A 14132-nucleotide genomic window follows, 5' to 3' on the forward strand; every position below is an offset into this window, starting at 1 on the left:
CTCTTTCTATTTTAAAAACATTTTATTCTAGCTTCATGCATTCTTTTTGATCAACACTTGAATGTGGGTGAGTTTAATAAAAAAGCAACATCTTAAACAAAACGCTGAGAACAGTGAAAACACAGATAGCCGGAAGATTGGCAGGGAAAGAGTAGATGTGAAGTAAATTCCTATGCACACTACCAGTGGACTAACCTAAACAGAAACTCAGATACTCAGAATTAGGAACATATCTGTTTTCTTTATTTTATTTTATAAGTTTATAAGACAAAATGTAAAACTATGTGAGAAAAAAAAAAGTAATAGGCTACTCAATCAAAAGAGTAAACACAACTACAAGCCAAGTATACTTAATACTTAATCTTTTGATCAAGATATACTTAAAAGTATAATTGAGTACAAGTAAAGGCCAAATATACTTATACTTTTTTATCAGTACAAGTCAAGTGTACTTAAGCACAATTTAAAATATATTTCTGAATATTACATAGAGTATATTTCTTAGAAGAACATAAAAAGCAGACTGAAAGTATACTTTCTTATTTTTAGTTTAAAAGAAGTATATTAATAGCACACTTGAATACATTTCTTTTTCATAAGGGCATCCATGCAATAAATAAATGCAAGTCCTTGAATGAGCGATGTTTACGCGGGTTGAATTGATGCAGATCAGTGATCATAAGTGACAGGGCAGAGGCAGACTGAAACAATCTGTATTGTAAAAAGCGCTATATAAATAAATGTGACTTGACTTCATGGGCCAATCAGGTTTCAGCTGGATCCACCAGTGATATACAGTATAATATATATATAGAAAATCACATACTACTCTTGCCTGAACTTTTGTAACTTTAATAAGATTTGGTGTATATTCAAATCATGCATATTCATTTTACAATGGTTCAATTTCTCATTGCTTATAATACAACATAGTTTCTCAAAACTTTGTTGTACTAAGTAACAAACCTAGAACCTTGCCAAATTACAGGCAAAGTTACCTACAATCCTGAAGCAGGACTCAACAATCAAGAGAAGCTGCTGTTACAATGGAAATGCATCCAAGCAATATCCATAGATTGAATGTGTAAGCAAAGCCTGAGATGGAAGTAAAGGTGTCTAAAGATGGTAGATAGAAGTGATTGTTTGGTGCCACCAGTGAACCATAAGACTACAAAACATTTGAATAAAGTCATTATTTAACCTGGTATCAGTCATACAAGTGATGCAATGATATAAACATAAGTCACACAGAGATACATGGATACATTTGATAAGGCATGCAATGAAATATTTGCATTTCATAACTGACATTTCAATGTAGTGTTAGTTTTATCCTGGAGAAAATTATCACAAGGAACTTGGAAGCAAGGTTAACTCAAGCAAGGGTTGACATTCTGTAGCATGTTATTGAAAATATAAATATTTGCAATACCAGAATCCATAATACATGTCAGTAACATAATTCACCATGGCACAAAGTGTTCATTTTTCTTCTGAACAACACTGTGTCTATAGTGTGAGCAAGGAAAATTACAATCGCAACTTGAACCTTAGTAAGCTGCCAGCACCTTGCCAGCAACAGTACAATCAACAGGAAATCCATTGGTATAAAAACAGACTTTGATAAGTTTATAGCAAAACAATTTAAGGCAATGCTACAACTATGCATGTGGCTCAAAACAACAGTAACATTTCATTTCAGTTAAACAAGGAAGCAACAAATAGCAACAAACATTAGTCCACAGAAGGCACATGGCAGTGTGACGTCTTGAAGTGCAGACAGCTGCATTGGGGAGCGGTCTAGTGTTACCATACATGTCTGGCGTAAGCTTGCAATCCCATTAAAATGTGAAAGTTCATCAACAAATCCCATTCAAATTAAAGTTCATGAGTTTAGCTTTACTGAGGTCGATAGCCGCTCTGCTGCGGCATGTAACTTACACCAGAGGCAGGCGGGTCCTCCACGATGGGAGACACCTCCTCCTCCTGCACTGGACAGAAAACAAGAGAGCCTCCGTTGGGCTCGTCGCAGTCCTGAGTGAGGACGCCAGCCTCAAGTTCTCTGCCTCGTCTGAAGTAAGAGTTCCTGGAGTGGCCGCCGCTCTCGTTTAGAAGGTCCGGATGTTCCTCGCAGTCCAGAAGCGGCTGGGTGGACTCGGAGCGTGCGAACACAGGGGGCGGATGGTTGGGCGTTTGGCCCTTGTACCCGCTGGCCACCACTGAGGAGTACTGCACGGTGCTGGCCGTGGTCTGGCCCGAGTCGCTCTCGTCGCTGTCCGACACGCTGTGGCGGGGCGACGACATGCAGGACGAGCCTCCGATGCCACTGCTGTGCTCCTCAGAGAGATACTTGTCCTTCTTCAGAGGCAGCACGGTTTTGTCTTCCTCACACAAAGACTTTCCATCAAACACGTCCACTTCCACCACGCTAACGTCTTCTTTGGGCATATCGGCCTGTTGAGAGGTTTACAAGGCATTCGTTTGTTTACCAGGTAGTGCTGGGAATCGAAAATCGATTCCAATTTTGAAATCGAACACTTGCAGTCAGGAATTGGATACTTGTTATAAAACGAAAATTTAGATTCCTCTTATCGATTCCTTTGTGAGCATTTCAATATGACTTTAAACAATTCAAGCGCGCGCAGACATCCAAAGCGCACTCACAGAAAAAGTGATTTTAAACATAACTTTTAAAATTTTAAACAGACATGAACGGACACGTACTGTGCGCACAGAAAAAGTGATTTCAATGTGATTTTAAACCATTCAAGTGCGAGACGACTTGCGCGCTGTCTTCAGTGCTGTAGGCATATGTTACAAAAGACAAACAGAATATTCACTCGTTCTTGACTGAATTACTTTTGTAACTATATTTGTAATGTATATTTTATTTATAAAGTGCAGTGTTATTTTACATTTGATTACAGTTTCTGTAACCTGAAAATCTTAAAACACTGTTTATTTCAATTGTATCTTTGTTCAGTTGTATCTATTTGTTGCTATTGCTATTTTTGTTCTTTTTTAATTACTGAGTGTTTACTTGTCTTATTCTAGTTGTTTTTCTGTGGTATTTTAAAACCACTGGCAAACGTTCCTTGTGTAAGTGTTCTTTGGTCTGTTGATTTTTGTTCATGATATTCTACGTTTTTATTTTATTTTTCCTAATTGGAATCGAAATTAGGAATCAACAAGAATCGGAATCGATAAGCAGAATCGAAATTGGAATCAGAATCGTTAAAATTCAAACGATTCCCAACCCTAGTACCAGACTACTTAAGTATGTCCCCACACACCATAAATGCAGTTTTGAGCAGTATGCCATTATTTGTGTTACAATATACATGGTTTACAGACGACCTTTATATAAGGGTGAATCTCACAAAACTGAACATGAACATGACCAGGTCATAATTAACCACAAAGTCAAAAGAGGAAAAAAATGTATTTCCATTATTTAAAAAAACATATTTAACATGGTTGTACTTTGCCTTTATACTGGTATAAATGAAAATAATTGTATTAGCAGGGTTGCCAACTCTCAAGTACTTGGCATGAGAAACATGTTTTCAGGCTCTCTCACACGCTACCCAACTAAATCTCATGCCAAATAACGAGACAAAGCAAAATAAATATGCTCTCAGGACTTTCCCACAAGCACCAGGCAGTCAGAGAAAATTAAGAAACTGCTGCGAGATGGATGTTTGTGCCCCCAAACCAGGGCAGATACTGGTCTATTTTTCCCAGACCACTAAGGAGGGTTTTCAATCACTTACAGTATTGAAAAATGCATTTGTATTGCAACAGAGAAATATGCACACCAATTTCCATTAAAATAGGAATGCATTTTCATGTATCATAAAATGTACCTAATAAAAAGAAGAGTAACCGTAATGGGATCTTAAAAATGTAGTAGCTTGTCATTTATTTTTCCCGTAAATGTAGGCACTGTTTTTAGACGAGCGAATGTATTCCTATGCTACAGGTGACATGTTTATATTATCTATAATTTAGTGATTTAAAACTTCATTTCCAAGCTTTGCAGCTGTGACAAACGTTTGAAAATCAATTTTTATTGCATTTATTGCCTTAGAGGAATAGTTTACAAATTACTATAAAATCGTTTACTCACTCTCATGTTATTCCAAAACCATCAGCCTTTTTTCATCTTTGAAAGCAAATTTGAGGAAACCTGATAAATGTTTGTCCCTCCACTCAAAGTCCATGCAACCAAAATGTTGCTGCTTTAAAAAGATCATAAAGGCATGATAAAATAATCCTTATGAACAGAGAGGCTCTTTAAATCTCCTGAAGAGAGGATTGCTTTATATGATGAACAGGTCTAATTTAAACTTCTATTCCCTTATAAATATTGACCAGCAGACACACATAGAGCTCATCAAACATGCTTGTTTGAAACTGGAACCAGTGAGGTTTGTTCTCACACGTCAAGGAAGTTTGAATTTCCCTTTAACATGTTTGGTGAGCTCTATATGGGTGTTCTGGTCAGTGTTTATACGTGTGTTTATATGTCTACATTACTTTTATAACGTCTTTTTGAAGCATCAGAGTTTTGGGTAAATTGACTTTCAATAGAGCTGGTAAGTCCTGCCCATCCGTAAAACCCCAAGTGGACCTCTAGGTTGAAAAATCGTCAATGCAAGTGAATGGGAGAAAATAATTATTTTCTGATCCCGTTTGAACTGTGCCATGAATGTGAACATATGTTGTCTGTGAATTTTTAATATAATTTTTCATGTGACGAGTTTGACAGTATATTGTATGATTCTTTGGCTAGCAGTTGTGGAAAAGACATAACGAGAAAGACTACATGTCGCCTATGTGACGTCACCCCATAACACATTTCCCTCCACTTGTCAAATCACGGTGCTAATGCTGCGATAATCTATGGAGACAGATCGAGATGCCTGTGTGTTTTGTACCCAAATGTCAACATTCAAACCAAACGGGCTGTTCTTTCTTCAGATTCGCGTCGAAAGCAGCGAGAGTTGTAGTCCACAAAGTGCTCTCACACAAAGTCTAACCGTATCAAACTTCTACCAGCTAAATTGTAGCATTCTTTACACGAAAAATTATATAAAAAATTCACAGACAACATATGTTCACATTCATGGCAAAATTCAAACGGGACCAGAACATAATTATTTTCTCCCATTCACTTGCATTGACGATTTTTCAACCTAGAGGTCCAGTGGGGTTAGCGGAGGGGGCGGGACTTACCAGCTCTATAGAGGGACAGCAATGTTTAATTTAAAACATTTCCATTTATGTTTTGAAGATGATGGGTTTGAAAGGGTTTGGAATTACAAGAGAGTGAGTAAATGATAAAAATTTGTAATTTAACGTTTAACTCTTTAAATTGCATGAGATCATTTCAGACTCCACACAACAGCAGTAGTTAATCATAAAAAACTGCACAGTCAGCTCTGTGGTTTCTGCTGAGGCAGAGCGGCAATCACGTAGATTGATCTAGCAGAGGAGTTTGAGATGGGCTCTGCCCTTTCTCAGCTCTCACCCGTTGGACCCAGCCCTTTCATCCGGGAACCGGAATGCTTTGTGGTTTCTTCTGCCCCGAGGGAAGGCCCGGTGCTGACGTATCCAGCTCTAAGGAGGTGGATGTGTTCAGCATAGAGGCAGGGAAGACCAGAGACTCGCCACCTCCCTCTCCGGCCTATGAGGAGCTAGTGGAGGTTGTGACTCATGCCGTTGCCAAATTAAAAATAAGTTAGCTGGGCACCAAGGTGTCAAGGTCTTGGAGTGAACCGTTTTCTGCTCTTTTTTTTCAGCCCTTTTTTCAGTGTCTAACTAATAGTAATTATGGGGCTTAATGAACACATTTATGGGTGGAAGAGATGCTTGTGATCTACCAATCCCTTGAGGAAGCATCGTCCCTTAAATCCCTTGAGGAAGCATCGTCCCTTAAGGCCCCGACATTACACTCCAAGCTGTGTAGAACAACTTCGGATTTGGTGGGTAAAGCTTACATACATGTCTGCATACAATGTCAATATTGCAGGCATACGAGGCAGACTTCTCAGAGACTCAGATGAAGGCGAGGGGTGGGCCCAGATACTATTAAAGAGCCAGAGCTATTGGACAGACTATGGCATCCCTGGTGGCTACAGAGAGGCACCCTTGGTTAAATCTGAGAAATGGCCCACATTGCCACCTCTGATGTTTTGGGGCGAAGCGGTTACGAGCGAGTTTTGTTTTAAAAAGTGGGTGGGACGGGGGCGGGGGTAGATGAGGCCATAGATGGGGGCTAACACAATGCTAAATCATAAATCAGATGTATGTACAACAACATTACGATGTCCAGCAATCGATTTAAATAGTACATTTGGTTTAATTTGTCATTTAATGAGGTCTAATATATGTTGTTAGTGGTGAGAATGGTCCAGTGGCAGAGCTTTTGCCAAGCGTGTCAGAGGTTCTGGGTTCTAATCCGCACTCGTATGGGTTTTTTTTTCCTCATCAAAACCGATTATACTTATCAGTGGTTGTATATCAGGCAGGGACACGTTTGTGTGCATTTTGTTTTGTAACATTTCACCGGAACGAATAGAGAGTCTCCACAACGGATTGAAGCGCGCGTCCGAGTGAAGATTGTGTGTGAGCCACAAGAGAACACAGTCTCCGCGCCACTGATCGCAGCGGCAACAAGCACTTTGATCACTTGATTTAAAAAACAACACATTTCAGTGCTAGATCGCCTCTTATTTAACACACGAACTAAATGAATGCTCTGCTAGTTAACTAGAGATGTTTTATTTATTTGTATTGGTACATTTGTGCCGCGAGATGTTTCAAAAGTGGTGGGGACAATATCGAACTTAGTAAAAAGTGGTGGGGGCATGGGACATGTCCCACCCATCCCGCAAATTACGCCTATGGTCCAACATGACTCCTTTTGGCCTTCTGTACATGAGACCATTACAGTGGTGGTTCAACACCAAGGGGTTTTCCTTGACGGGCAACCTATTTCACATCATCAGGATTACGAGCAGATGCCTTCGTACTCTAGTGATGTGGAAGAAGCCTTGGTTCTTGTTTCAGGGGCCTGTGTTGGGGGTGCCTTGTCGTTGCTGAACGCTTATGGCAGACGCTTCCCTCACAGGCTGGGGAGCGATTCTAGATGGATACTCAACTCTGGGTCGGTGGAGAGGCCATCATCTTTCATGGCATATAAATTGCCTGGAGATGATGGCTGGATTTCTAACACTGAGGTACTTCCTCCCAGACCTCAGAGGCACATCCGGACAGAAAAAGACATCAGTAGTCTCATACATAAATCATCAGGGGGCTCTGTGGTCGTGCATTTTTAGCAGACCGGCACACCAAATCCTCCTGTGGCCCAGGGCAAGTTGCTCTCAGTGAGGGCAATCTACATCCCATGGCACCTAAATCAGGGAGCAGACATTCTGTCAAGACAGGAATGGAGACTCCACCCCAAGACAGTGGAGTTGATTTGGGAGAGGTCCGGACAAGCGGAAGTGGATCTGTTTGGTTTGGTTTTCTCTAATGCACTTTGGTTTTCCAAATGCATCCAGCTCCACTGGGGTTTGATGCCATGGTGCAGACATGGACCATGCATCTGTACGCATTTCCCACAATCGCTCTGCTACCGGTAATTCTAGAGAGAGCTCGCATTACAGGGTGTCTGCTGTTATTAGTATGGTTCTCTTACCTAATGTCTTTCCTCGACGGCTCCCCTTGGGAGATTCCTGTCAGGAGAGATCTCCTTTCCCAGGCAGGGGGCACAATCTTTCCCCCTCCCCCGGAGTTTTGGAAACTGTGGGTTTGGCACCTGAGGGGGACCAACTCGTGAACACTGGTCTCTCGACTGAGGTTGTTGAGACCATCTTAAACTCTAGAGCTCCCTCTATGAGGAACCTTTACACCTTTAAGTGGAGAGTCTTCACTTCATGGTGCAGAGAATGCCGGTTGGACCCAGTTAACTGCCCGGTCGGTTCAGTGTCTGAGATCCTTCAGGATTGTTTTTCTCTTGGGCCATCCCCTTCCACTCTGAAGGTGTATGTGGCTTATGAGGCACGTGGCCTTCCTTCACCTCAGTTAGGAGTATGGCGGCCTCTAAGACTTTGTTATCAGGGGTTTCCTTTCAAGAAGTGTGTGATGCAGCGAGCTGGGCCTCTCCGCACACATTTTAAAAAAATGATAGCCTGGACTTGGACTCCACACCGGGCTCTGATGTCCTAAGCTTGTGCTCACCATGATTCATACTAGGACGGGCATTTTTCAGTATGGCCAATACTTCAATATTTCGTACATCACTGTACATTTCACATAACTATTTAATGGGGCACATCTGCATATGTCATAAGACACAATGACATGGCTGCAATTTTATTTACATTTACACAGTACTTTTAACTTGGAGCCCAAGCATGAACATTTCTGAGTGAGAACTTGGTAAGGAGCAGAGTCTTTTGAGTCGTAGCATCAATGACAAACATAATAAATTACACATATGCCTATTAATGGCTAAAGGGGTTTAATGAAGTACAACTTCCGGACACATTACCCAAAAATGTGAGGGTTTAAACTCATGGCATAACTGACATGTCAATTTCATAATGAAACTAAAACTTGATGGTCTTAAAAGGTTTCATTTTCCATATGCAAAATATAATTTCTTTTCTAGACATGTTTTTGTGAGATTCACCCAAAGTTATTTTGATGCTTTATACAGTAGCTCACTGACCTTTACAGGGAAATCAGGTGACCAGTGGGCAATAGAGCTGTCAGACGGGTCTGGGACCTGTGGCCACAACAGCTGCTTAATCCTGAACAGAGGAGAAAAAAAAAAATTCAACACCACACAGCACCATTTACTTCTATTATAAGTAGGGCTAGGTGATATATCCAGAATTCACGATATATTTAGAATGATTTATGGCGATAAACAATATCATAAATGCCATCATGATATTTTTTATTTGGTGCTTTTTTAAGTTACCCAAATATCATATTATTAGACTAGTTTTACAATCCTTCTATGCGGGATTGTGGGATTTTTTGGGGTAAATAATATAACATAACATAGTCTGCAGGACACTTGCACTAAAATATACCTCTATGGCATAACTCTAAAGTCTCATTCAAGCTATCTGAATATGCACATATAAAAATTGGTGCATTGTGATCCGTTACAAGACACATACAGTCGCAATCAATCATGTATGGCATCATTAACATCAAACCTGGTGCAAACCTGACATGATTCGACTTGCCTTATTTAAATATATACAAGAATGAGAATTACGAGCTGTGCCAGAGAAGATTATAAGTGAATAACAACTTCAATTTCAGTTGTTTCCCCACATAAGTCACATGACTCAAAGAAGGTTTGGAATATATAAAATTAATAAAATGTACTAGCTTTATGGGTCCGTGCACCTTTGGATAATTTGTTTTCTCTGGGGGTTTTTTTCTTCAAAACTTTTTTCTTCATTTATCACTTATTCGACCCTTCTCATGAACATAAACTAATCTCATGTGGGTTTGTTCATATTTTTATTTTCGTTTTCAACACTTTGTTCTAATTCACCAAATGGAAACACAATAAAACCAAAATGAATAAACAGCTTGAATATTTGAACTCTACGTGGGCGGAAATGAAACGCCCCTTTCCGCTGATTGGTCAACATCAAACCGTGCCAACAGAATAATAGTACTACGGTCCGCTGCAAGTTGTACGGATTATTAAAGCATTTATTGCATCTACATTTCATCTTTCTCATTAAACAACCAGACTAACTAATGGCTTGGCACAAACTGTACCGGGGCAGAGCCTAGACAGGGCTTTCTTCTGTCTTACATAAATTCACCTACGCGCCGTGAAATATTAATTTATCTCATAAATATTAATTTACTTCGCATCTCCACACACAACTACTCCCAGCCTACATATTTGGCACACTGCCTGTTTATTTAGCTGACCAACTATAAAAGTTAGTGTTTGTGAGGCAAAGCTTACACGGCAGTGGATCGGGCAGTAAAACCAAAAAACATGGTTAACCTGTTAAGCCTCACCAGTGCGTCGGCGCACTGAAGCGTTTTTTTATATATATAGCTCAAAGTTACTATCAGATTTAATGTTATACTTCGACAAACTATACATCATTAAAAAGATATAAGACTCAAGTTTCAGTATTTGACCACTATTGTATTCTGAGAAACTTATAGCGACAGTTATTTCTTAATTTGTGTCAGGAGTTATGAAATGAAAAAATGAGTCGATACCTTTAATATGAATTATGCGCGTCAGCTGCTTTCATTCAGAAAAAACTCCCGTGCTGTCGTCATGACAGCGATACACAAAACAACGTCCCTAAGGGCTTTAGCTCAAAAATGTGCAGATTTGGAGAAATATTGATATATTCTCATAGATTCACATCATATTTCTATAGACAGGAATAATATTTATTGAATTTATACCCAAATGCGTCGATGTAATCATTATGAGCGCGTGCATACTCTGATACTGTGTTTTCAATCCATACCAACAGCCTGAGGGCGCCCTATGTGCACAATAATTGTCCATATATGGAACATGAAGAAGAGCCATGATCATGTGACATTCCAGGACGTCACTGATACACACAAAGCTACAGAGTTCGCGCTGTAAAATGCAGATACAGATGTTTTGAAGATAATAAACATGATTGCAATGATATTTGAGTTACCTGTGTTTTTCAAGACATGCCAGGTATTTTCATAATAATAGATTATATTTATAATGTAATGCTAATCTATATAGACTATCATTGTGCAGAACAGTATACAATAGTATATTTTCTGTCAGATTTTTTTATCTGAAGCCAAATTAGATCACAGAAGATTATTTAAAATACTCCACTTGCGTTATAAAAGTAAGTTTGGAGCACAAACATGGTTTTAATCTCATAAATGGTCTTGTATTGATGGTGTGCTAAGCTAACATGCTAGCTAGCCCTAGGTGCACCTGCAACCTAGAAGTTATACTTTTATGTTTTTTTGAATGCTTACTGAAAGTTTCTTTATTCAAGAATGTTCTTTATTCTTTATTTAAAATGTGAGGTGAACTTTGAGAAAAGAAATTAGGGATTGAAACCCTATGAATAGCTTGTGAATAGCCAGTCGTTAGTAACTATAATGCAGACAAAAGAAATGCATATTTCGAGCCATAACCAGGCTGGAGAGGTGTGAATGTGTGTAGGGGGAGACTGAGATTGAATGGGGCTCGTTTGCACCACAAAACAATAGAGACAATATACTGGATAGATGGTTAGAAGATGACAATAAACATCAGTAGCATGTTAGCGTCAAATCAAAATAAAGTCAACTGACATGGTCTTGAAAAACAATTAACTAAATACAGAGTTTTGGACTTATTATCTTCAGATTTTAAACATAAAATGTTTAGACATGTGGCTTTAGCTGTAGTGCATTTCTAGATTGCTCCAGTGCCAACTTCAATTTTATTTTCATGAGGATGTTTCATAAAAATTAATTTCTAATAACTTTACAAAACTTTGAAGCTATTTATAACAATTTTTGTCATTATGACAATAATTAATTCTACATTTACAATAAACTGCCAGGTGTCAGCTTTCAAATGAGACCATACTTGTGCTTTTAGTACAAAGGGTTCATGAACTGTATCTGTTTCAGTTTGGGTATGTCATTTCTGGGGATTTTTCAAAAGTGGGGTTGCAGCTTAACAGGTTAATATAGTTAAACCATGGTAACCACAAATGAACCATGGTTTTGCTACACTAACTAAAATAAACCCCAAAAAAACAAACGAGTTTTTTATGTTCATGAGAAGGGTCAAATATGTGATAAATGAACGGTTTCATCGTTTTCCTGTTTTGAAGACAAAAACGAGAAAACAAATTATCCAAAAGGTACACGGACGTGTATGGTGCTTTTTGGTGCCTTTGTCTTTTTTGAATGCCTAACAGCACTTGGTCATAATTTACTTTCATTATATAGAAAAAAAGATTTTTTTTGTCCTTTTTGGAGCTCAACAGATGAAACACTATGAACAACACGATGAACGGCCGTTGTAGTGAATAAAAGCTGCATAAAGATATTTGTTAAATGCATGAAACAACATAAGAGTCAGTAATGACATCATAAGTAATGATGGGAGTAAATAACAACATAATTTACCTTTAATAAAGATATGTTTAAATTGTATATTATTTAAACTGCACGTATTATTATATTGTGTAATATAAATAAAAATGCTAAAATATTTTCATCATTTTCTCGTTTTCATTTAGTGAAAATTTAAAATGTGTGACTTTTTTTTCTTTTTTTTTTACTGTTTTTACTTCTTGAATTAATTATATTAAATATACTTCTGAATTGTGTACAGTGTGCACAGAGTTTACAAAGACTGTTTAGGCAATTAGGCACTTTTAAGCAATCTTGTATTAGCATTTCCAGAGCAAGGGCTCTCCGAACTAAACTGAAGTGACGAGTTAAAGTTGAAGTCTTGCTTTGCGTTTCATTTTTAGTGGTGAAAAGTAGTGACTCACACTTCTCTTTTCCGAAGGCAGAGCATTATGATAAAGACGGTCAGGAACAGGAAGCTGAGACAAACCACGACTACAATCACCTCCACCTCTCCATCACCTACAGCCAAGAAACAAATGCACATCAAAGCATCAACGCATGTCACATCCTTTTGTAGCTTAAGCTTGTTTAAAATCACAATAAAACCTGGCATCATTAAGAATTTAATAAGAAATTTATAAAATGAGGCTAAAAGACATACCATACTTCGCTGTTTTGAAATTAAAGTTTGATCCATTTTTGGAGCCTGCTACTGTTGATGCCATGACGTGAACCGCATAATCCATTTCACTGGCCAGATCAGTCAGGAAATGTGAGCGGACATTAGGACCCACCGTCACAGCTGCTAAAAACATTTGATAAAATCTGCTTGTGAAATCATCACACTCATTTCATGACACACTACAAAACCATCATGTGTTGAACATACATTGCCAGTGCTCAGTGTTCCCGGCCCTATAGAATAATGTGTAGTTGGTGATGAATCCACACCGACTGACCAGGGGTATTTCCTCCCATGTCAGCTCAGCAGCATTTTTCTTTGAGAATCCTTTGAGAGTAGGGCCATCTTTTGGAGCTATAAAAAAAAAACACCACACCACAAAGCTGTTACAAGAGTGTACTTCAGTAACTTGTCCTTTATGAGAAAACGGCATTAACTTCACATTAACAACTTAACTTGACGGTGCCATTTGAATTTGTGACACATCTGAGATAGATACCTCCTTGTTGAATGTAGGCTGCTTCGGTCACTGCTCTTCCTGCTTGGATGCGCTTTACTGGTCCTGCTTGGGTGTGAAAGCGCTGCTGGTAAATTGGATACACTGATATGTTGTACCGCTCCAGTTTTACAAAACCTTTAGAAAGGGGAAAAGACTTTGGTCACCTTTAAATGCCAGCTACATTGCTCTCAAACTGCAACTATATGTGTGCGCATTGTGATATATATATATATATATATATATATATATATATAGTTGGCAATGGCACTACTATAATATTTTTATACAAACATAATATTTTGGGCATTGAGACAAGAACAGAGTCAAAACCAAAACTTGAAGTGTTTCTTCCGCAAAACTTCAGCTTAAACGGTGCTGTGAAAAATAGTTTGCCCTGACTGATTTTCTGTATTGTTGAATATCTTTCATGTATTTGAGAAATTTGTAGAGCTGCACGATTAATTGTTAAAAGATTGTGATCTTGATTCAGATCTCATTCCTAAACAACAGGGATTCGGCTGTGTCTATCAAACCTTTGACAAAATCACAGCGAACATTCAGATCTGTGCTTTAAACCGGAGAGAGTCGTTGTCATGTATAGCCTAGGTATGAAACAGCTTCACAAACAGTCTTTTCAACCACACAGTATCATTATTTCTGTGTAACAAATATTCAAATGATCACAGAATAATAATGATAATGATTGTATCAATAATGATTGTATCAATTACATCAATGTGTTAAAAATGCATTTGTGATTGAATCATTCATTCAAACTGATTTTTTTTTTTAAAATAATTCAGATTA

General features: G+C 38.5%; 1 protein-coding gene across 4 annotated transcripts in view; it reads right to left on the reverse strand.

The window, feature by feature from the left end:
* Positions 1–221: 221 nt before the first annotated feature.
* il6st (interleukin 6 cytokine family signal transduce) overlaps positions 222–14132 on the reverse strand; it is a 32546-nt gene continuing 18635 nt past the window's right edge. For 2 of the 4 annotated variants that reach the window (XM_079862184.1, XM_079862186.1), the window contains exons 11-16: positions 13326–13460; positions 13034–13180; positions 12806–12946; positions 12567–12663; positions 8741–8822; positions 222–2454 (exon numbers count right to left, since the gene is read on the reverse strand). In XM_079862184.1, the coding sequence (XP_079718310.1) occupies positions 1900–2454; positions 8741–8822; positions 12567–12663; positions 12806–12946; positions 13034–13180; positions 13326–13460 (1157 nt within the window). In that variant the 3' untranslated portion in view covers positions 222–1899. Of the gene's footprint in view, positions 2455–8740; positions 8823–12566; positions 12664–12805; positions 12950–13033; positions 13181–13325; positions 13461–14132 lie in introns of all 4 variants that reach the window. The other 2 variants (XM_079862183.1, XM_079862185.1) reach the window with 1 other exon arrangement.

The sequence above is a fragment of the Squalius cephalus genome (genome assembly GCF_949319135.1).
Source record: "Squalius cephalus genome assembly, chromosome: 24".
Taxonomy (NCBI): domain Eukaryota; kingdom Metazoa; phylum Chordata; class Actinopteri; order Cypriniformes; family Leuciscidae; genus Squalius; species Squalius cephalus.